Raw genomic sequence first — 25,381 nt, 5'->3', positions numbered from 1 at the left:
ACCAGCAGCAATAAACTGTGATTATACAAAGCAAAACAAAACCTACCAACAAGTTACCTAGGTTTTACTGAAGCCAGTCCTCTCACACCCCCAAAATACCACACAGATTTTTGTGCATATAAAGCACATACAGTATGCTATATGTGCATTTGTCTCTTGTGCTTTTCACACATGCACAAAAACTGCACAAGTATCTTGGGATGGTTGACAATGAAATTCTACAACTTGTTCAAAATTAACACAGTAGCCCATGTTGGTGATTCAAAGCTGTATGCACTCTTTTAAAGCAAGCAAATAAAAATAGAGCCATATACATGTTATCAATACATGTATTTATAATTACACACTGATTCAGCAAGAAAGATAGCAGGAGAGAGCTATTGTTAAATATTCAGCCTCATGGTGTTGTACCACTTCTCCACTTCAGTATACAAAGCCTAGAACTTGGGCCATAAAAAGACTGTAGATCCTTCGTTCCAGCATGGAGTGCTCTATGCATGGTCACTTCTCCAACGTGGAATGCTCACCCAGTCTTGTTCTGATTGCTGCAGGTAAGCAAAGACAAAAATACAGCCCTGAAAAGTTTGTATACTACTAGTACAATGAACTTGTTAAAACACCTTAAATGTCATCAGGACTGCTACAGTCATGTGTTAACTGTTGGCTTGCAACATTGTGTTTTAAATGCTTTACTTACACTAGTTCTCTAACAATTTACATTTAAAACTGTGAATTATTAAAGGAATATCTGTTACAGCTGAATGAAACAACTAAGACTTTTCGAGTCTGACACAGTAAATAGAACCCAAAAATAGAGGTAGCCTATATCACACATAGAAAAAGAGACGGAGACTCATTTTCAGATGTGACTGAATGGTGCTGTAACACTAGCACAACTAAACATAATTCTGTGGTTTGACATGACAGTTATAGAAAATGAAATACATAGGAGTCTAACAAAAATTAGGGTAAGCCTTATTTTAAAGCCTTATATTATGAACACTAAGCGGCTCAGATAGCCTCCAAGTGACCAAGAAATCCTCTTCTAATGTCATATCATCATCTAACTGTTCAAACAAGCCAATAACCTATACCATTAAAAACATATCCATTGACTTCAGAAAGCATCTGGAAATCCCTTTTCTTTCTAAGGTTCATCAGAAAGGCTAAAAACTTAAGTCACAGTCTTCTGAGTACTCTAGTAACTCATGTCGGTCTGTCAGTGAAGTTCCATTAATAACCTGTGCAGCCCATACACAGAAATGACATGACTGTTTTAAGAAAGTATATTGCATAGTAAAAACAAGCACTGAAGCCATGCTAATCACGCAGGATATTTCTAGATCGCATACTTCCATTTGGCCTTAAATTTAAAATGGTGAATCAAGAATTTTAGAAGTATATATACCTGCTAATACTAGAATAAAATAGGCTTTCCTGCTGTTTTCTCTTGCACGTATGATGTAAAACGCTTTAAGAACTTTGGATATTCTCGTTTAGCCACTGCCCGTAACACTGATGCTGGTGCCCATCCTCCTGGGTTCACTAGAAGTAAACAGGAAGAAGGACATTGTAATGAAGCAACTCCACTAAATGCTGAAACAACAAATTTTAGTTCATTACTCCTGCAACTCTTCCTGAAGTAACAGGAAAGAATAACCATCAGCAGATTTTTTTTTAATGCCCCTAGACTTGTTGTAGCACTTTCTTTTTGTAATACTCAAGCTCAGTCCAGATCTATGATGCCATTATTTAGAAAACATTAAACACGCAGTATGGTGAGTCTTAGAAAAATGCCCAAATAGAAGAGGATATTCTCTATGGGCTTTCAAGAAACAAAATAGAAGGAGACCTGAGTAACTTCCTATTTCAAAAAAAGCAAGTCAGTATTAACTTTTCAATAATTACTGCCTTTGCCTGCAGAACTGCTACATAGGCAGCACCCTGCAAACAATTATAAACCATTTAAAGAAAACTTGAACTGATTCTTAACTACATTTCAATTCACAGTCAAAGTATGTTGCTGAAAAAGCTATCACTTCCCATATAGTCACAGTTCAGAATTTAGCACTGAAAATGTACTTTTTAAGTGAACTGGAAACTTTGAAAAAAAGTAATAAGCAGAGTGAGCTACTTTGAAGTGTCTTGTTGCTCTGGGAGAGAGGATAGTAAGTATGCATCTCCAATACTACAACACCTTGCTAAATACTGGATACAGCAACAATACATTTTGGCTTTGACAATTTTTTAGTCAATACCAAGGATTCTATCAGCTAAAAAACATAATTAAGAAATGTAGACTATATTATACAGCTTTCAAGCATCTTCATACAAAATGTATTTACTCCTTCTTGGCACCAGGAGATAAGAACTGTATCTTTACTATCAGCAGCTTTTCAGCCTAATGAGATGAATTGGGAGAAAAAAAAATTTACAGTAGTACATGAAAAAACCCAACATACCATTACTGAAACTAAAAGCTATGCCAACTCATTCCAGTTGCAGGTATTTCTGCCCACCTTCCTCCACCCCAAGGTTGTGTACTTAAGACTGAGCTACACAGTTCTTCATTTATTCCTCCCAGAGTACTACATAATGAATGATCCCATTCACCAATTTATGTAGCACATTAATTTGAGACCTTTTGAATGTGATGAACACAAAGGTGATGCTATATATAGACTAAACAGAAAAGGCCATCAAACCGTTTTTCTTTTGTGCCAGTATTCAACTCCCCAAAATTAACATCTATCATGAATGTCATACTGAAAAATTTTATACTTACCATTAGCTACATATGTAATCTTGCACAGAATGTTGTCCCTGCTTATTTCTTTGTTCCCCTCTGGTGGGCTTACTAATGTCTGACAAATCATAGCAATATTTATTTTGGCACGGACACAGCGATTGTTCAGCTGCCAAAAATAAGAAACATTGTGAGCCTCAAACTAAATCTGTTTCATCATACTTGAGCATGAACATTTTTTCATTATGAAGTCTAAGCCACTCTAGAAACTGTGTTTCTGAAAGTCTGCATTCTAGCACTTACATGGATGTAACACGGAAGTGAGTAAAACAAAAGATATGTGGTGGATAGGGAAAGGATTCAACTGAAACGTCTGAATCTCAAGTTTCTGCTTGCTTAACACATAGCAAGTGCATTATTTCAATTGTTGTGACAAATCACAGAAATGTTTCTTTACAGAAACATTTCAAGAATAATGTATCAACATTTAGAAATATCAGTTAACTCTTCTCTTGAAAGCAGGCTATGAAATAGCAATCCAAGGAAAACAATCATTGCTATTATCTGATAGAACCAAGGCAAACCTGTGTAAAATGGAGACTTAGCCCTACCTATAATTATACAAACCTACTTTTATATTTGACAATACTGAAGAGATATTGATTTGATTCCATTAAAAATAACCTCAATTCTTTAAAATGTTTTCACATCTCCAGAAATTTTGCTTCCATTCTGCTAAAACACCTTAGATCTGCCAACTGAGAGATCTGGTAAGAAAGCTTCTGGCTCAGAATGCCTTCATCAGGTGAGTTTATCACCTGGTTTAAATCAACTGTATTTTTGTAAAAACCCTCCATCTCCCTCTGTGAAGGCATTACCACAGAACAGAAAAACTATCTTAAAAGCAGAACTTCACAGAATCAAAATAATACTTACAGGAGCACTGTCATGTTCTACAGAGAAATTGCACACAATCCATGTTTCTGGATCATTTTCACTGAATGCTGGTATCTTTCTGATGGCAGACAAATACAGCACATCCCTTTGAGAGGCTGGCCACACTCTCTGCAGAGAAACACCTGAACATAAGCTTTTCCAAGTTTGTAAATTAAGTACTCACTAGCCTTAGTTAAAATAAAAATCCAAGCAAGGCAAACCAGGTCAGTTATATTATTATGTTAAAGCATCTTCAAGTTAGTAATCTCATTTTCAAAACTGAAAGAGAACATAACTGTTGTAAATAGGCAATAGAAACATCAGGTTGGCTACACTTCATACCAAAAAAATGAAGGCAAAACTTTAAGACCTTTGAAATGCAGAGCGCCAAACTGCAGTGAATTTTTCATTTAAAAAAAATAGGAAGAGGCAGTTCCCCTCCTGTTCCCTCAACCTCAGTTTTGCATTTTAGTTAATACTTGTCAGCTACAAACTGTACTAATGGTTGAGCATATAGGGATACATCTACAGTTACTTATGTCTCCGGAGAGAAAGAGAGAGGAAGGATGTATTTATAACAATTACTACTTCAAAAAGCTACTGTTACTGCTACTACTTCAGTAAGACAGATATAGCAAACTCATACTATACAAGAGGAAGTTTCAGAAGTGAAATATCTAAAAATATAAGAAAATAGACAGAAGTTATTTTCCTGACACTCAATAGGAGAAAAAAGTTCTGGCTTTTACCACAACCAATACAGATGACACAACTGTCTTACTAAAAATTATGAGTCCTGTATTAAAGAAGTTTTAACTTAACTGCACTACTGGTAAAATTGTCAAAGAAAAATACTTGTTCTAACATTTGAATATACTAATACTTAGAAACATGCAAGACTAAGGATGAATCTGTATATTTCATTCCTATATATTTTTTAAATCTTTACATTTCAGTTGCTGGGTTATAATTCAAATGAACATTTTTATAAACTGACACCAGAACCATTTTGGGGGAAAAAACAATGAAGGTACAAGAACAAATGTTGTACCAACAATTAAAAACACTTGCATTACAAGGTGGTATGTCAACTAATTGTGGTGAACAGTAACCTGCATTTTTGCAAAAGAAACATCTGACACAGTGGTGTAGGTTTTTTCCTTGTAGTCAGTGGTGATTTACTGCTTCCATTTGCTTTGGATGACTCTGGCCTTGCTGGCAAGTGATACTATCATGAGATTAAAAGCAGGCCTCGCTGCTACAAGCTCTATCAGACACATGCACAACCAATTATGCTCTCAAGAAAAGTTTGAAAAATTGATGGAAGTTGCAGTTTAATAGAGAACTTGTTCTGGAATATTGTCTGGAACAGTATTTTGTTATGCCAGTGAAGTATTCAGAATAACACTGGAACACACATGCCTCAGACTGTCTCAGTAAAGTATGCAAATGAAGTGTTATTACCTTATGTGTCTGGTAAATGATGATTGCGTTATCAGCTAAATTTTCCACAACATGGAAATTTTCAATTGTTGCTAAAAGAAGGGGGGGAGGGGGAGAAAAAAAAAAATCCATCAGCAAACAGTCACAGACAATAGGACAATGTTATCAATACTATTCTTGCTGATAAACGTGAAAAGCTGAAGAAACAATTCCTTACTTTCCCAGTCATTACGAACATCAACATTCCAGAAGTAGTGGCAAACTTCATGTCCTGTTACCCCTTTAACGGCATGGGTTGCTTTCAAAGGATCTAGAACTATTCCATTCTCTTCCACTTCTCGTCTGTATACCTATAGCCAAACACAAAGAAAGAAACGTAGAAGAGAAACTGTCTAAACTGTTCATGTTTTAACTCTTTAAATTTAATCAGTTTACAAAAACCCAAACCAACAAACCACTTACCTAGAACACTGTCACATGAATAATTTGCCATGAAAGTGTTCTCTGGTAACTATTGTTGAAGACATTCTTACGTGGCAATTCACATTAAAATACCAGTACTTCAAGGTTTCTTCTCCAGAAATGATTAAGCTACCTTATTTATTATCACCATCCACATGGATTCATAAGCACAGTAGAGCAGCCAACACAGTAGCTTGCTACTCTTATTATTTTTGTACATAGAATTTACACATTCTTTTGATACCAACCTTTAAGTAGGAGGGAATGAGAAAGGACTCTGCAAAGATGAAGTTATTGCAAGACTTACACAGGATTTTGTATGAATAAATATATCAGAAGCCACAGCTCTCATGAACCCCAGCCTCAACCTAAACAATGCTATTCCCAGAGAGAAGTTGCAACAGCATAACTTGGTGATTAATAATATTACCAGAAAAGCATAGACTGATTTAGATTGGAAAAGACCCTTAAGATCACGGGCTCCAGCGGTAAAGATAACACTGCCAAATGTACACTGGAAGTATCTGTCTTCACAGTGTATCATCTTACACAACTTAACCAAACCCGAATAGTTTACCTTCATTTCTCCTTCTTCTACCACTAGCTGCCAATTGGCATCTCCTCCTACATCTTGCAAGGAATATGTCATGTGGTTTTGTACCATCTCTTCCACCTGTAAAGGAAAAAAAAATAGGCATTTTTAACCAATTCCTTCCATCTTTTTGGGAGGATACTGTACAGCATTAGAAGTCACAAGTTAATACTTCAATTCCTGTGCAGGAGCTGAATTTGAACAAGAGAGCTCTCTGTTAGGTTAGGAACAAAAAAATAACGCTGGCCTTCAGAAACAAAAGCCAACATCTTGATTCAACTTCCAACTTCGTTCTTTGTGGGTACTTCCTATCCTGCCTTTGTGCCTTTAAACTGTCAAATCTCACCACTTCTACCTAAACCAGTTCTTTATTTCAGTAGATAGGAACTGCAGTTATCTCTAAATAGAATTGCAATGCACTGTAAATATTCACTGAAGAGCATTTAAAAAGCTGAACAAAGGCAGGGGGTTAGGGAGGAAGACTGACAAGCTCTACAAAAGCAAATGCATATCAAAAGTCATACTGGAAGAGCAGTGAAGGAAACAGTCACGAGCAAAGAATGCCTGCACTGTTTCAATGCCATCTTTGCACAGTTGACAGCTAGAAAGAAATCAGAAATGCCTACACTCAAAGGATTACGACGATACAGATATTCTATAATTATAAAATGCTAATTTAAAACTTATTTAACTAGCAGCTGTGCCTTTTCTTTAAGGCCAAGTATTTGCTATATTTTTATCAAGTTATGTGAATACCTCATTTTTTATTCCATATAATATGCATGAAAATGGGTATTGGGAAAGGAAGTGGATTTTTATCTTAGCTCTAATATATTACTCTGTTTCCTTGGTCCCCCACCCTTTTCCAAATGCCCAAATAAAAATGGAAGTAAAATCATAGGGTATGCATTGCTGTGTATTGCTTCAAGTATTGGAAACACTTTAATAACTTTTTTCCACCCAAAAGGTAGATGACTACTAAAACTTGTCACAGCAAGCAAGTCCACATGGTTCACATCATTCTCCTGAACTACTGGAAATACCTTTTTTTTTTCCCAAAAGGAAAAGCACTACAAACAGAATTAGTTAATGGGCCAACATGAAGACCAGTTGAAGACGTGCGGAATCACAAGATTAACAGCGTGAACCCTATGGTGCTTTTGTACAATTGACAAAAATATGAAGCCTAGTGTGCAGTAAAATATGTAAAACATACTTGAGCAAGTATGAAAACAAGTAGAAAGCAAAACTAATAATAATTAACCTTTTTTTATACAATAAAGAATTGAAAGATGTTATTTATTTTTAATTTAAGGCAGTAATTTTGTTTGTACTATGTACAATACACTTAAGACCAGGAAGAAAAAAGGTAACTGAATCAAATAAAACTCTCAAAGCACAACACGAAAAAAAAATTCCATTGGATGGAAATCCTGGTTTGTCTTACTTTAACTAAGTATAGACTTCTCTAGACAAGGACAAGTTATCACTCTGGGTTTTGGGTATTTTGCTTTTGAGTTTCAGTGAATGAAATGCACCACCAAGATATCTGTTTCAGCTTCTAGACAAACCAGCTTTTGCTGCCAGTTACTAGCAGGTTTCCTACAAAAGATTCTTCCTTTTTTTCCCAGTGAAACAATGACAGTACAATACAAAACAGGTAAGAATGTGGGCTATTTAAATATTCAATGCTTCTTTAGGAAAGGAATCCTTGCCATGCTCCCAACACTTACTCACCATACCTTCAGGCCCTTATGTATTTTCTGTCCCACCCTAATTTATTAAGGACAAAGCTATGCTTTATACATTTACTTTTGTCTTTTGCTACTTTTTGCTTTATGTCCTAAATGCAAAGGAATGAGGGAAATATCAAGGACTGAAGAGAAGAAGGTACCCACAGGAACACAATCTAAACAGGCTCCTGCTTCACCAGGAAATGCAGTATTTACACAATCTGCTTATGCACACTCTCTCTCCAAACTGTATTTAGTCTATGCACTGGTCACCATCTGTCAACCTGCACAGTCAAGATCCACAGATTCTCTCCCACTTGTGACACTCACTATTACCTCTGGGTTCCTAGTTGGCTACAGGAACAGTCTGCAAAAATATTGCAACTTGTACTCCATACTGTCTTGACCTGAACTTTGAGTGGCAAGTTCTTCTGTTTAAAGGGCTTCAGAGCAGCTCAAACTATGATAAAGCTTGCAGATGTTTAAAAGAAAGTGATCTGAACTCTCACTCAACTGGCAGAGACAAATCAATACCTTACTAGAGGGACACTGAAGAACCAAGTCCCATCAGAATACATCTTTATATTTCTCAGTCTTAAAAACAGGGTTGCAAGTTGCTAGTTGACCTTTTACTGATACCCTTCATTCCCTTCATTCATACTAAGTCTAGGAAAAAAGTCACATTTGTTAAGAATCAAGATATTAGCTTGCCTTCCCAAAAGCCAAATTGTCATCCTGGTGACAGAGGCCAATTTTTTATACATTTTTTAATAAAGTCCAGAGCAGGTAGAATGAAAAGGTCTGCTTTTCTCATCATGCTCTCTGTTGTCTTGTTCAGTAGAACTGAAACTCCAGAGCAGGTTTGAATGACTTGTTGGTCTGGCAAAAATTTGTTTTAGGAAAATACTTGGTTGGGGCTGCATGTGGGGATACTCGTACTTTCTGCAGTGAGTCCATTAACTTGAAACTGGATTAGGAGGGACTCCATAGTAACTTCCATGTAGTATAATCCATGCAGCAGGTGAAAAGAGCAACTTTACTCCAGTCCATTTGGTCCTGATACTTAACCACAATTTGCATTACTGTGATAAGGACTTCGTCCACCTCAGGTCTTTAAGTGATTAGTTCTGCAGTCACACTGGTGCTCTACAACTCAGGTTTATCATATGAATGCAGAAATGTTGTATGCCAATCACAGGCATAAAAGAGGTGAAAATGAGGACACCTGCGTATCTTGCCAAATATGAGTTTCCCTTATGCTGAATGATCTCTGCACCCACAACCTGACAGAGTACTATTTCCTGTCTTGGCAAACAAACTTGCTTTCTATTACTTATTATTCCCTTACTTTATTATCCCCTCACTTTACTACCCCTCCTCCCAAAGTGAAAAAAAGACTTAGAAAACTAACTCAACTACTGGAGTACCAGTAGATGAGCCTACCACTGTTGTGCAATAGGACTTGCACACTTCTTCCCTTGCAATAAGTCCAAATTTCAGAAACAAACTGACTGCAAAAGGTCTTGGAATTTTAGTCCACTAGCCAAGTCCTTAAGTGTTGGTCCTGCTCATGAAGCTGGTTGTAAGGTCTGCAGGTAATAAAATTCCAGGCTCTGTTTAAAAAAAAAAAAAAATCTATTCCTGTTTGAGAAAAAAAGGATTGGTTGGAGCTTTTGTTAATACTTTAAAAAACCTCCAAAAGAGCAGATCCCAGAAGGAAGCTCCATATTGACAACCACATATGGACCACAGCAGAAGGAAAGTAATAGCATGAATAACATGGTTAGTTTTGGAGACTAAAAAGCAAACATGTGAACACACTTATCTTATTCTACCCTAAACTATCATCTTCCTAGCACGCACCTAAAGTGATTTTGTACATTTCTGGAATATGTCATTATGGCTACACTGACATATTCAGCATGTCAGACTTGTTTTCTGAAGGACAAGTGAATATATATAAACTCTTCACTATGATTTGTCATACCCACATTCTTGTAGGTCAACATGTTTAATGGCCTTTTAGTAATCAAACTAGTCATAGAGGTAAAAAATAGTAATAGTGAACCGTAAGATTCAGTATATTAATATCATTATAAACAGACACTTTAGAAAAAAACCAAACCTTTGACTTAAAAGCAAGAAAAGCTATTCAATCCGAAGCAAAGACCATCTTCAGCCTCTGTAAAACATATGCTATTCTACTTTCATTGTAACTACAAATACAAATTTTTCAAACTATAGGCATTTTTTTAAAGCTATTGAAGTAAATCAAATAGTTTCACAAGATTCGGGCCTCTGTATAAGTGGTATGCATGCAAGCTGGATGTAAAGAAAGACAACCATTTAGTACAGGAATAGAGAACTCCTTTGTTTGTCTCAATGTACTAGTTCAAAGCAAGCAGTGATTGACATAACAAAAAACCCCCCAGGTTCTAGAGAAGAGGATGAAACACAGCAAAGACATGCAACCCCCACTTGACACATCAATACAGTACCTGGGCGCTGAATCTGTGAACATCATCAGAGGCACTGACTAGATCAATGGAAGACATGGAGGAAGAGCGACTATAGGGCTACCAGAGACAGACAAAGAAAAAACCAAGTAATCAGAACAAAGGCACAACAGAGCGTTCAGTACCAACTTGCAAGCACAAGATAATGAAGAAAAGGAAAACAAAAGCACCATAAGCAGCAAGCACAGCAGCGAATGATGATTTCATGCACCTATTATATATTATGCTCCCAGTGTAGCCCTGACAGGAGCATAGTGTTTCCAGTAATACTAAAAAACAAGTCAACTGATTCGGATGCAACCAACTGGATTTTTGTTGTTGTTTTTTTTGTTTTTTGTTGTTTTTTTTTTTTTTAATAAAATCAATTCAATGAATTTGGGTGAAGGTATCTTGAAAACACTGGGGTTAGCCAGTTGGTATTTTTCCTTTATTTTCTGCCTGACAAACCTGACACAAGTAAAGAATATCCTGAACAGGTTCTCAAATCAGTATTTTTGAGCCAAGACTAAAAGCAGTCTTTCTTCAGTTCCAGCTACTTTATTCGAAGATGACTAGGCCACTGGAAGTTACTGGAAACACCTAAAAATCTCACCTGCCCACACAAAATATAACACAGAAACAGCACGGACCAGCCCAATATTCTGAGAAGATGAGGATAAATATCCTACCGTTTGCACAAACCGATGAGTCCCCACAGCAGAATATGCATCTCCAGAAGGTAAGGATGTTGGCCAGTGTAATCTAACCTTTTCGCTTTGGGACTGCAACAACATCGGTTTAATTATTATTTGTCAGCTGCTACTGGATGGACTGTGAAACAAAGTGAGTCATGCTCAATCTACATAGTTACTACAACAACTAATGCTGTCCATGACAGGCATGAAGCTGTCATCCCACTGGAATTCACAGTGAGTGGGCCTGAAGACTGAATTAATCTAAACTTCAAGGTGTATTTCTAAGTTAAGGAAAACACACTGGCAGCACTAAAGATCCCTGTAGTACTGTCACAATCACTCAAAACCTTTACTCTTTGCTAAGAGATCCCAACATAGGATAAACTCTGTTGGGTACTATAGGTCCACTAGAGAGTCTTTTAATTCTCAAGTCATTGTTATTCACTATATTCCTAAGCATAAACCCTTTTAAGACAAAGGATACACCACTTTGTTATTCCCTCTCATTTTATATGCTGCTATACTTTCTCATATGCTATATATTTTCTAGAACGCATCTTATCCCTTTTTGATCCTTGTCACTGAAGTGTATTTAAGAAATGAGTTAGTGAAGTAGCCAGAGACTACAGAATTTTAAAATTAAAACAAACACTAACAGAAGTGTGCCTTTCCTACTCCAAATACCACTAAAGTAAAAAGAAACTTCAGGCCAATAATTGGATTTTGAGACAGCTGTAGTGTTTGATATTTTTATTTTAACACAGCATCAGTCACATATAAAGATAATTTTCATTTAGGAAACTCATTTAGGAATTAGAATCTAGAGATATTCAATAAACTTAGCACTTATACTATTCTTTTCTTGACAAGCTGTGAAGTTGCTTTCTCAAAATTAGCATTAAGCAACAACAATTTATTGTCAAAATATTAAAGGAAATTCCCTGATCAGTGTCAGAATAAAATAACTAGAGCTTCAGGAGATACACCTCAGGACAGAGTGTAAGTCACAGAAGTCTCTCAGGAAGTGCTCATCACTAAGACATTTTTCAAGTATCAGTACCTGTTCTTCCATTTTATCCTGTCTATCAAGAGCAGCCTCAACAGCATCAAAGAATTCTTCTTCATTAATCAGACTATTAGGACCCTCCTAGAGTGCAAGAAACAAAACAAGTTAAAATTTCTGCAGACATAAAAGTTCCACTTGAATTTAACATTAGAAATACATATTTATATTGTATATGTAACTGATGGAAGCAAATTTCTTTCGTAGACCTCAAATATTTTCACCAATATTCTTGGATTACAATTTCTCTGAAAATCTTTACTTGTTAAAGGAAGTGTCTCCCTCTAACAACGATTTTATGATAGTTGCATAAAGAAGAAAAAAACCAAGGAAACTGAGTAATGCTTTGACACCCAATTTAGGGTTTAATTAATAATTATCTTCTCTTGAAAATGTTTACAGTGTCAGTAAAGTACATCTATTAACACAACTGTATTGTGAGACTCCTTTCAAGTATTTCAGTGCCTTGAGGCACTAATATTCAGGTATGCGCTCAAAAATATAACAAGAGAGGACAAAATTTTGGGGATCTCTATTGAAAGTTCTTGGAAATAACAGTTTAACACTAAAGAGCAGGTAGAGTTAAGTCAAGGATTAAAAACTCTAGTCTACTAATTAAAATAGTAATTTCGTAAAATTAGGTTTACTGCTTTTACTGTATTGTAAAACAACCTAGTCCTCCAAACTAAAAAAAAATCCCCAACCTGTGTATCAGCAGTGACACCTGGAAGAAGCAGCTGGGTTCATAACCAAATAGACAAAGTCCAACTTCCTATTTATTTTATTCTTTTACAGTGCATGTCTCAGTGACAACAGTTAATCTAAGATCAAGTGCCTTAAATATCTGTACAGTACTATTTCTCAGGCTATGACTTGGAAGCAGAAATGTGTTTGATTAATGTACATGAAAGGGTCAAGCTCTTAAAAGTTATGCACACTTTATTACATGTGCACTACCTTACATTAGTGTGGATGCCTCACCTGTGGAAGTGTTCAAGGCCAGGCTGGATGGGGTGTTGAGCAACCTGGTCTAGTGGGAGGAGTCCCTGCCCATGACAGGGAGATTGGAACTAGATGATCTTTAATGTCTGTTCCAACCTAAACCATTCTATGATTACCTTCAAAAGGCGGTTTACAAATCTTAGGATAGAACTAAATAACTCACCGAGGAGAATGCTGATGAAATGAAATTTAACAGAACAAAGGAACCTAAAATCTGAATTTGACAACACAATATTTCAAGTGGCAGTGACAAATTAAAAATTAATTGAAGTTAAACTTCATATTCTAGGACTGCGTCTGCTGTCAGAGTTTTCATATCTTTGCTTTACTTATCTCTACAGCTGAGCCAATAAAATGGGAAAGTACAATACAATTACATATAAGCAGTATCAAATCTATGACAAAATAACAAAAAATCAACAGAAATATCTGTAAGAAACATACTTCAGATAAAAGCAAAATATCAAAGGTAAAGATATACATCCACTCTCAAGAAATTAAGAACTGAGATTCTTCATACAGTTGCAGTTTCCAAGGTGAAAAAATAACTGTGGCATGAACACACTTGCAAATCACGCTTGCACTGGCTTGTGAAACTTCACCTTCCGCCTTTGAGAAACAACCCAATCTCAAAAATGTATTGGGTTGGTGTAGGTTTCTGTAGCTGGAGTGGCTACAGGGGATGGCTTTTATGAGAAGCTGATAGAAGCTTCCCCCATGTCCAATGGGCCAGTGGCAGCTGGCTCTAGGATGGACCTGCTGTTGCCACTGCCCAAGGCTGCACCCATCAGCGACTATGGCAGCACCTCTGGGATAACATATTTAACAGGGGGAAAAAAAAGAACCCATGCAACTGCAGCTGCAGAAGAGCGGAGTGAGAGTATGTGCAAGAAACAGCTCAGTAGGTACCAATAGGTACCAGTAAAGAGGGAGGAGCAGGAGGCGCTCCACATGCTGGAGCTGAGACTTCCCTGCAACCCCTGGTGCAGACCACAGTGAAGCAGCTGTGCCCCTGCAGCCCATGAAGAGTCCATGGAGGAGCAGAGATGCACCTGCAACCCACTGAGGAGCCCACACTGGAGCAGGTGGATGCCCGAAGAATGATGTGATCCTGTGGGAAGCCCACATTGGAGCAGGCTTCTGGCAGGACCTGTGGCCCCATGGAGAGAAGCTCATGCTAGAGCAGGTTTACTGGCAGGACTGCGATCCCATGCTGGAACAGCCTGTTCCTGAAGGACTACATCCTGTGGGAAGGATTCAGGCGGAGCAGTTAATGAACAATTGCAGTCCATGGGAAGGACTCATGTTGGAGGAGTTAATGGAGAACTATCTCCTGTGGGAGGAATCATACACTGGAGAAGGGTAAGAGTGTAAGGAGTGCTCCCTGTGAGGAGGAAAGAGTGGAGGAGACAATGTGAGATGAACTGACCACAACCCCCATTCCTTTTCTCTCTGCACAGCTAAGGGGTAGAAAGCAGAAAATTTGGAAGCAAAGTTAAACCCAGGAAGAAGAGAGGGGTAAAGGAAGGGCGTTTTTGAGATTTGATTAGTAATTCAGCCATATTTCCCCAAGTTGAGTCTGTTTTGCCTGTGTCAGTAATTGGTGAGTGACCTATCACTCTCCTTATCTGAACCCAGAAGATTTTCACAGTATTCTCTCTCCCCTGTCCACCTGAGGGGAGTAGTAGAGTGGCTTAGTGGGCACCTGGTATCCAGCCAGGGTCCCACCGGAAAAAGTCAGTGTTTTAAAAAATCTCAAAAGCAGAATTCATACCTCATAGTCTGGCCCTCCAAAGTGGGACTTTTTCTTCAGTTCTGTCACAGCATTTTTGTATGCTTCTTCAATTCTTCTCCTTTTCTCTGTCTCCTGTAAAATTACATGACCATTTGATGCAGTGAGAATGAATTGTCAACATGCCAATAAATGGAATGACCAGGGTAGTTCTTTTTTCCAAGCAGCAACTGCAAAGCTGAGGAGTTTCTGAATTTATTTGCATATATGTTCCAATACACATGCATATATAATAGAAAGCTTGGGCAACTAAACTACCTTGAGGATGCCTTCTAAGTCATGTGGAAGAAACCAGATCAGCAAGCAAAAACTGATTTCTAGTTTAAGCATAGTTGTTCATGGTTCATTGAGGGTCATACTTTGTATCTGACACTTTCCATAAATCTCCTTGACTCAGATGCTTGGGTGGGGATAGCAAAAGGTGAAAAGTAAAACTGCTAAAAAGCTAACTTGCTGAATGTAGTGATACACTAACAAGTCATACCCTGTAAGTCTGCATCTATAATTAGGGCAGTGTGAATAATTTTGTGGACTCCACGCAGAGAGTGCAACTTGACTTCCTTCTCCCATAATAGGTCGTGACCGTATTAGCAGCCAGTCTATGTAGACACCAGATGGTGACTATAATATTGTATACTTTCAATAAAATAGTAGTAATGCCAAAATCAGATTAAGTCTAGTATTTCCTCTACAAATTCTGCATACTGCCAGATACTTTCCATGAAAAAGTTACAAACAATTCTGAAATCCTTGCAAAATTCAGCTTTTTTTGCAAGATATTTCTCTGTCCCCTTTCAAAATCACTTCAGGTGAAAGCAAGTTAAGAACAGGTGGACAGCACACACTACTTCTTGCAGATATGGGTATAATTATTCAGCAACACAAATTGAAATTCAAAGATTCAGTGGAGAACCCTGAAGCAATACTCAAAGGCTGAGTTTATCAACTGGGAATTTGGTGGTAACATTCACTCAAACACATTTTCCAGTTTACAGTTAGGCAATAGTTTTGATGCAGAACAAGGTAGTATAGTTTTCCACAGGAAAAAAGAAATAAAAGCACTTTGATGGAGACAATATTGTCTTTAACTGTGACTGTAGGCTTTTCCCTTCTGAAACTATCAAAGAGGCAGTACCTGCTAACAGATTTCATAAAAAGTTATGCATGTTTATCTTTTTTGAAAGGAACTGGAGAGTTCTAAGATGCATAAAACATGACTTGAGTATAAGTCACTGAGAAAAACATAGAAATTTTACCAGACTTGGAATGAAAAACAAAACAAACCCCACCCAAAACACAATTCCTCCTCCCATTCACCCCAAATCCCCACAGCTTCTGTACTTCTGCAAATTAGTTACAATTCACATATGTCAAAATACAGCTCTCCAAATTTCCAGCTTCTCTTGGCAATAATATTAAAGAAGGCAGAAACAAGAACAGAAAAATGCTGCAGCAGTCAAGACAACATGAAAAGCATTATCACAAAGACTTTGCTGCAAGTAAAACAGTGGATCAAATACGACTGACAAAATCCTTTCCTTGTGTATCCATTTTTAAAAAAAGTCTATTTTAAAATACATTCAATGTATTATATACTGCACTGGAAACAAAAAGTCAAGCTCAAGATCTTAAGAGCTAAGTGTAAAAGGTGGAAAGAAAAGCTGTAACTACAATTACTTTAGATAATAATACATGCTTAGTATTAATTTCATTCTAGACATTTGACTATTTTTGGTAATGAAAGAAAACTAACCATACAATCTATACTTCTATCATCTCACAATATTTATTTCCTTTTCACAGAAGTTTACACGCATGTCCAAGAAAACCAAAAGTACAAAGATCTACACCATTCTCATCCCACATCTCTATCAGAAGACAAAGTCTTTTGATCAGGCTCACAGTTATAAAAGCTACTCTTACAAAGTGATGTTTAAGCACTAAAACAAAAGGATAAAATTAAACTAAAAGCAGCTCTACCACTGTGGAATAGTGGTAGCAGAGGTCTGAATACAGTCAATTGCTGTATTTAAGGGTATAGGCATCAAGATGCTGCTCACAGGGGGAGCATTTGTGGGAGGAGAGTGGGGTTGCCTTGTGGCAGACACAGGTGGTCTTGCTAGCTCCAAAACAGATTCACCGCAACACACAGCTGAGCCCATCCACCATGTATGTGACACTTCTGGGGGGGGGGAGGGGGCGGTGAAAGAAGTAAAAAGGACTTGGTGGAGAGAGGAATTGAAAGAAAAAGTGAGGAACCACAGAGGAGATGCCAAGACAAAGAAGATGAGGAGATGCAGCTCCACGGCAGAGAACATATATATCCACACTACAGGAATATTTCCTGAAGGAACCCTGTCCCATAAAGGATCCACACTGCAAGAGATTTTTCCCAGAGGGCTGTCACTGATGGAGGCTACCTGCACTGGAGCTGGGAAAAAGCATGAGGAGGAAGGAATGGCAAAGATTAAGTATTTTGGACTAATTGCAACTCCCTCCGTTCCTCACCCTGCACTGCCTGCTGCTAGCAGGCAGGAAGGTTATGGAACATACTACCTTCAAGTGAGAACACACAGAATGTACTAGACTATCAAGGCATCCAGCCCAGCCAGCAGGGATTTGTGAAAGGCAGGTTCTGCCTGACCAACCTGAACTTCTATGATAGGGTGACATGCTTAGTGCATGAGGGAAAGGCTATAGATGCCATCTGTCTAGACTTCACTAGAGCCTTTGACACCATTTCTCATAGCATTATCCTGGAGAAACCGGCAGCTCATGGCTTGGATGAGTATACTCTTTGCTGGTTAAGAAACACCTGTCTGGATGGCTGGGCTCAGAGAGTGGCAGTGAATGGAGTTACATCCAGCTGGTGGCCAGTCACCAGTGCTGTTGGCAGGGCTCAGCACTGGGGAACAGCTCCTGTTTAGTATCTTCATCAATGATCTGGATGACGGGATTGAGTGCACTCTCAGTTAGTTCAGCAGTGACACCAAGCTGGGGGGGCGTGCTGCTCTGCTGGAGGGCAGGAAGGCTCTGAAGAGGGATCTGGACAGGCTTGGACCATGGGCTGAGGCTGATGGCGTGAGGTTCAACAAGGCCCAGTGCCAGGTCCTGCTCCTGGGTCACAACAACCCCAGGCAGCTCTTCAGGCTGGGGCAGAGTGGCTGCAAAGCTGCCCACAGGAAAAGGACCTGGGGGTGCTGGTGACAGCAGCTGAACATGAGCCAGGGTGTGCCCAAGTAGCTAAGAAGGCCAATGGCATCCTGGCCTGGATCAGCAACAGTGTGGCCAGCAGGACCAGGGCAGGGACTGTTCCCCTGTACTCAGAATGGGTGAGGCCACACTTCAAATCCTATGTTCAGTTCTGGATCCCTCAGTTCAAGAAGGACATTGAGATGATGTTCAGAAAAGAGCAACAGTGCTGATGAAAGGTCTGGAGCCCAAGTCCTGTGAGGAGCAGCTGAGGGAGCTGGGGGTGTCTAGTCTGGAGTAAAGGATGCTCAGGGGGGACCTTCTCACTCTCTACAGCTGCCTGAAAGGAGGCTGCAGCCAGGTGGGGTTGCTCTTTTCTCCCAGGTAACAAGCACAAGGAGAAGGGGAAATGGTCTCTACTTGCAGCAGGGAAGGGCTAGACTGGATATTAGGAAAAAGTTCTTCACTGAAAAGGAAGACAAGCACTGAAACAGACTGCCCCGGCAAGTGGTGGTATCACTGACCCCGGAAATGTTACAGAAGGTGCAGATGTGGCATCAGGGACGTGGTTCAGTGGTGCACCTGGAAGTGTTAGGTTAACCACTGGACTTGATGAGGTTTGAGGTCTTTTCCAACCTTAATGATTTTACGATTCTAGGTAGAGTAGCCTACAGGGAAGGAATGAAGCTGAGCTCGGGAAAAGGGGCAAGAAAGCTGTGCTAGTGTTTGTCCCTCTGTCTCCCATTAATTTCCCATTATTTTAAACCAGCAACAATCTGATTTTCCACGTGGCAAGAATGTTCTGCCATGACAAAAAACAGGGAGCAATCTTCCTGTCTTTCTCTTGACCCAGGAGCTTTCTCATTCTATTTCTCTCTCTAAGCTGAATACGTGGTGAGCACGTCACTCTTCGCCAAGGCTATCCCACCATAATTCTAGTTATTTCATTCAATAAAAATTCTCCTCTTCCAAAAGGCTAGCAAAGGGTGGAATACAAAGTAATTACTTCATATACTAATTAAGGTACTTTACCATGCCTGCCCTGTAAACCCCAGAAAATGTCATTGACAAATGGGACTTTTTGAAAGTTGCAAGTCTGCCAAAGCAGAGCAAGTTAAAAACACTGACGTTTCAGGAGCTTTTGCCCTTTTAATTCCTGGGGAAAGAAGTTGAAAGAAGTTTGTGAGCCCCTTTAAAATGTACTTACTCATGCTGTATGAGCTATTGGTCCCATGAGACCCCAAGTGAAATTCAGGTTTGAATTTGTTAACCACTTGCATCTTAAATAAGTGCTTTAAAGTTAGTCCACAAGAGAACAAAAAAAGTGACAAAAAGGAAATCTAAATAAATTCAAATTATATTTTAATATATATTCTTCATTAAAATATACTGAACTACGGGTAAGGAAAACATAATTTCATCCACGCTCTAAGGAAAGTCTCATCAACACAAAGGAAGTGTGTTTGTCCAGCACAGCGAAGGCTTTTGCTAGGGGGACCTAACAACAGCCTTCCAATATGTTCAAGGGAGTCATAAAGAAACTGAGCCAGACTCTTCACAGTCTATAGGAGAAGGCTGAAAAATAAGCATCAGATACTGGAATAAAAGTTACTTCAACAGGATAGAAGGCAAAACTTTTTCACTCTAACAACAGGTGAGCAGCAGACCTGCTCTGAGGAGCTGTGCAGTCTACAGCCTTGATAAAGCCTTGAGCAACCTGGTCTGACTCAAACTGTCCTTACTTTAAGAAAAAGGTTAGAGGAAGATAGACCTCTTGAGGTCTGTATCCAGCCTTAACTCCCCTATGATCCTACAAACCGGCTTCAAGTTTTGGACCGACTGTAATTCCCCCAACTGCTCAGCTGAACCAGTAACGAATTGTTGACAGAAGACACAATACAGTGAGACAGGACCAGGCCTTTGACATATGCACAAACAATACAGAAGACAGGGTTCAAACATGGATGCATTTTGTCTGAAAATGTTCATTCTTGAATAGTGTACTACTAAATAGAGTAAGATCTGATACATGATTTGTATCACATGGAAACACGTGAAACGAGAACAGAACAACAGCTGCGCTGCACACCAGCCAGCAACAGCAAGTTTCTAGGAATTAAAGCCTGAATTACAACCTGCCATGCCTCCAACAGCAGATCTCAGGCAAGAAGACACGGCTCATTTAGAGGTGTTACAGTGGTTGAGTAATTTCAGCATGAACTATCACTGCCATTAGAATAATAGATATTCTAACACCACATACAGAAGATTTAGCCGATTAGTGTAAAGCATAACTTAATCTCACCAATCTCCTAAAGGAGATAATTGTATCTTGAGAAGACATTTAAAGTTAGAACTGGTTGTTCTCCCCAGTATTGTCTCCATCTCTTATCATAATAAAATATTTCAGAGACTTGCACATCATTTTGCATGCATGGATAATTAGATCTGTGTTAAAAGGCTGCAAGCAATACACTTATTACTATGAAATAATTCCAGGTTCTTTACAGATATAAAGAATATAGGACTACCATCTGAGGAAGCGCTATGAAAAAAAGACTATGATGAAAAGACCTACTGTACCACCAGTCAGAATGAGGCTCCTTAACATTTTATAGGGTTAATAATGAAAGCACCTGAAATTAATAAATGTTGTACATAAAAATAAAAGCAGTTGATGGAATACAAAAGTTAATAACAGCTTACATGAAATTTCAATTTCAAGCTAAAGAAACTTTTTTTTCAACAAAGATAAAAGGAAAATGATCTTACCTTATCTAGCCTTTTTTGCCAGCTTTCTTCACGTTTTACCATGAGTTCAATACAATGAGAGAGCGTAGCAAGGATTCCAGCAGTAGTTGCCTTAAAAGTTATAGCTTCTCCTTTAAAATCTATGCCATTAATTCCTTTGGGTGTCACATGCGGAAACACTAAAAACACATGAATGAGATCGCTGATAGCTGTCTTTAAATCAAACAAGCGCTTCACATGTATGTGTTACATTTGAAGACAACAGACTGGCTAGAAAGTTAATTTAAAAATAAAAATCTAAAGTGGTAATAATGTCCACAGCTATCCACAGGATAAGGAAAGAGATTCAAAAGGAGAAAGAGATCCTTGCAGCTTCATCTTGCTATACTGTATTTCAAGCCTGCTTGTAATGCTGTATTACTCTGCACTCTGCAAATCATGTGGGTGGAGGGAGTGGTAATAGTTTGTAACAATAGCAGTTTGATAGCTTGAAATGGGGCTTAATTAACACAGAGCAACCTTAAAACATATCAGACTCAGAATTAAGAAAGGAACAATTTCAAAATGTCATCAAACCCAAAATGTAAAATTCAAGGTTGTTTTAAGCATGTAATTATAGATTTTAAAACCTCAAAGTAAAAAGGTATAAGATAAATGCATCAAATGTGCTGAATTTTCCAAGTACTGTGAGTTTTACAGTTCCAAGAACTACTTCATGCTGTCAACCAGGCCATCTGTTGCTAAGGCTATTTAAACAAGTAGTTTAAAATGTGTGACAAAAAAAAGTACCTATTATATGTCAAACTGGTATGTAGGTTGACATAATAACATATCAAGCATTGCACATGAATATCAGAAAATATTACAAAGCAGAACACTCAAGTTGAAGCTGACTGAACCCAGCAAGTTAAAGTAACTCCTGCTATGCCAAAGTGCAAGCTTGTGACTTATCACCTAGCTTGGTATCATTTTTTTCTCTGGTCTGTCAGTTTGTCAATGTACCACTGTTAAAATTTAAAAAGTACAATTTAGTATTTGAGTAAGTTTATCTGTCTACAAGAGCAAAGCAGAGCTTTCGAGCAGTTCCATTCTGTAATTATAGAGCAGAGTGTCTGCACTGGGGAACAGAAAGCAATCGTCACATGGTCTTCAGCACTGGTTTTATATGCTCCCCCTTTCAAAAGGAATCAATCTCTTTTTCGAACAAGTGATTACAGACTACACACTACTCCAAATACCTCGGACGCACAGATACTATGGTAGAACACAACACTTTTTTTTTTTTTTCATGTTAATCAAGAACATTCCCTAAAAGGTAAAGGTGATGGGGACTGGAGGGAAAAAAAAAAGAAAGCAAGAGAAAGAAAAAACTGTTTCAGAAATGATAATGAGAAGACCAGCTCTCCTACCCCAATAGCTGCAAATGGAACACAGAGGGGACTGAGACTGGAAGTGGCATAAGCTGGCAAGAAGGTGATGCAGTGACTCCACTGGAAATAATTAGAATTATACAAGAACTTTTGCCCATAATACTTCACAACTGAAAAAGACAGTTTTACACCAGTAATTCCTCCTGTTGGTGTAGGCTATGTTCACATGCAGGCTTAACAGCATAGCTATAATGCTTACAGATGTGATTTTTCTCTGTCAATTAGGAAATATGTAGATGTCCTGAAGAAACTGCCACCAGCTGCAACACTGTATAAATAATTTCAGAAATCTCTATTGTAGAATTTAAGGGAAATATAGCAACACAGGTTCATTTCCTGGAGAAGCGAGCTTTTGTCCCTTTCTAGGTCTCAGCCACATCTCATTAACACTTCCATACAATTTTAGTCATCACATATTCTAAGCCATTCTTTAAAGAATAGCCTCAGAGTAGCTGTGATAGATGCAGAGCTGCAGACAAAGTCAGTGCGCAAAGCTTCTTTCAGCCATTACAATAATGGGCAAAAATGAACATGTTGCAGAAGGATGTAAAACCTATTTCTTTGAAGAGATGGTCACTCAATAGGTTCCCTGTGATGGATACAAGTATTTTGATTCATTCCTAATCACAGGAAATATCTGTCTTTCTGAAATGTGTTGGGAGATGACTTCAACCCTCACCTCAGGAACAACTGAGCTTCAGCACTTTAGAAGAACTTTTGAGGAGATTTTCTGTTTGGAGAGACCAAACATCTTTCTGATTCCTTTTTTACACTTTTTTTCATGTCAGCTACAGATTGATTACTTCAAAATTAAATCAGGCATCTGGAGATCTATATTGAAAGGTAAAGACTAATAGGAAAGTGTTCTTACTGTTGCAGCTTCTCTTTGGTTATCAAGCTCCATGCCATCAACTGAAAAAAGCAGGATAATTTGTCCCCACCTTAACTTCAATTTCAACATCTTCCAAGCAGTTCCTTTTTCATTATCCCATCTATGCTCTATTTCTGATTTGTTTTCTCTTGTGTTTCATACAAGGAATTCTTCATACCATGCTTTAACCTTCAATAGCTCTTCAGCTTTTCTCTCCTAGACCTCTCTGTCTGTTAGGATATCCCTTCTTATACCTGAGACTCTGCTTGTAATAATTTCCCACTCTTTGATCAAATCAGTTTTCCAGTGAAACAGGAAAGTATTCTAAAGATAATAAGTAGAAAGACATTCTTTCATCTTTTCCATTTTACGCCCCCTTAACATATTATGTCACTAAACTAATTTTAAGTGAAAAACAAACATTTGTGTCCACGACCCACTTATTGATACCTGCTGTTGTTATCTTCTGTGGATAGCAATAGGATCAATATGATTCCTCTAAGAACAACCCCAATTTTTCAGCAATATTTTGGCAAATATTCTTCCTCCATTGAAAGCACAAAAATCCAATAAATCTCTGCAGTAATTTACATCAAATTTTTCTCCTTCAGCCTTGGTACCATTTCCATCTTTATAGTTCCAGTATAAAAGACACCTTCCATATTCAAGGAGGTTCCTTAAGTAGGTTACACCTGCTCTTCCTATTCTTAGAAAATTTAAATCCAAGTATGTTCTCTTTCCAGAGGGATGAATGGGAACATTTTGAGATGAAGAGTCTACATTCCTAAATATGTAAGATCCCAATGGGTAAATATGCATCAGCCAGACACCATACCTTGGTGTTTCATATAAATGATCACAGTTACAGTTACCAGATCTTTTAATTGGAAAGCGACCAATATATTTAAACAACTTCATAGTACTCTACTTAGCTCTTCACTTAAAGATCTTGGAGAACACAGAAAAGAAAAAGCCTCTCTATCCATATCACCTTCAGAGCAGTACACAAATGTCCATACTCACATTAACTTTCTTATCCCACCCAGAGAACAAACTGCAGAAGACAATGTGAATATGGTCCGTTAGGTCAGTCTTAAACTGAATGATTTGAGCTTCAGATTGGTGCACTAGTAGTTTGAATAGTAGGCTTAAACACTCCTCCATATCACAGTAAGCTAAATTAAGAGGTTGAACCTATGCCTCACTTCCTGAAGCACCGAGTGGAGAAGAGTCTCAGAATAAACAGGCAATCACTTGTCAGCTACAGTTAAGATTTTTACAGTCCTTCCAGGACTGAACAGAAATTTCAAGAACAGAACCTGAAATTTGAGAAACCAAATTTTAACAGCTGCTCTGAGGCTAAGCTTTAAAAAAGGGTGAAGATAAATCTTTCATTGCCAGTTAGTCTGAACTACTTTTCTGCCCAATATGTGATCATGGCTGTCTCAACCTGAGACATCTACTTCCCCCACTGTATCACTTAAGATTCCACTTAATTTTTCATTTCTAATCAAGCTTTGCAGCACCCAGCTACTAAATATTTAATGAATTTAGCCATTAGAAATCAAACTGAGGCACAGAAAAACTAAAATGGGGACAAATATTTTCATAGAAATAATTGATGGAAAGTAAATTTAATGGAATACAGGAGTCGTAACAACTGGAATTAGAAGTTCTGCAGAAGGCAATTATTTCCTGTAGTGACCTACAGTGAGTGAGTTTATATACAGGTACCCATAATACCAAGTATCAATTTCTTAGCATCTAAGTTCCCAAAGGTTTGATGACCAGCTGCATTAAAAATACAGACTTTCCTAATGACATTCCCCATAGTGTATGCATACATATTGCAGATGCACCAGAACAATGTAGATATGAAAAAAAATTCTACAGGTAAATTAAGCTGAAACTCCTACATAACTGTACAAAGATTAAGTTTGACAAAGACATCTCTTCCAAAATGAATCATGCAGTAAAATTAAACTCTTACTTAACATTTGTTAAAGAAGGCTTTTGCAGTTTTCTGAATTCTAACTTAACAATTCTCAAAAAGAAAAAAAAGTACAGTTTCATACAGACAGTAGGGTTAGTGGAACCATACATTTCTTCAAAACTCCAGTTATATGCTACTTAGTCTCTGAAATCAGCATTACAATCAATCCTCAGTGATGAATTCTG

General features: G+C 38.1%; 1 protein-coding gene across 5 annotated transcripts in view; it reads right to left on the bottom strand.

The window, feature by feature from the left end:
• Positions 1 to 253: 253 nt before the first annotated feature.
• CERT1 (ceramide transporter 1) overlaps positions 254 to 25,381 on the bottom strand; it is a 78,376-nt gene continuing 53,248 nt past the window's right edge. For 2 of the 5 annotated variants that reach the window (XM_082302154.1, XM_082302157.1), the window contains 12 exons: positions 20,924 to 21,081; positions 14,942 to 15,034; positions 12,163 to 12,249; positions 11,097 to 11,189; positions 10,411 to 10,488; positions 6,165 to 6,260; positions 5,343 to 5,475; positions 5,147 to 5,217; positions 3,683 to 3,811; positions 2,786 to 2,915; positions 1,409 to 1,545; positions 254 to 545 (listed from right to left, as the gene is read on the bottom strand). In XM_082302154.1, the coding sequence (XP_082158280.1) occupies positions 1,418 to 1,545; positions 2,786 to 2,915; positions 3,683 to 3,811; positions 5,147 to 5,217; positions 5,343 to 5,475; positions 6,165 to 6,260; positions 10,411 to 10,488; positions 11,097 to 11,189; positions 12,163 to 12,249; positions 14,942 to 15,034; positions 20,924 to 21,081 (1,196 nt within the window). In that variant the 3' untranslated portion in view covers positions 254 to 545; positions 1,409 to 1,417. Of the gene's footprint in view, positions 546 to 1,408; positions 1,546 to 2,785; positions 2,916 to 3,682; positions 3,812 to 5,146; positions 5,218 to 5,342; positions 5,476 to 6,164; positions 6,261 to 10,410; positions 10,489 to 11,096; positions 11,190 to 12,162; positions 12,250 to 14,941; positions 15,035 to 20,923; positions 21,082 to 25,381 lie in introns of those variants that run through there. The other 3 variants (XM_082302156.1, XM_082302155.1, XR_014227294.1) reach the window with 3 other exon arrangements.

This window comes from Coloeus monedula (genome assembly GCF_965178545.1).
Source record: "Coloeus monedula genome assembly, chromosome: Z".
Lineage (NCBI taxonomy): Eukaryota > Metazoa > Chordata > Aves > Passeriformes > Corvidae > Coloeus > Coloeus monedula.
Note: the sequence above shows the minus strand (reverse complement) of the source record. Positions and strands in the feature narration are given on the sequence as shown.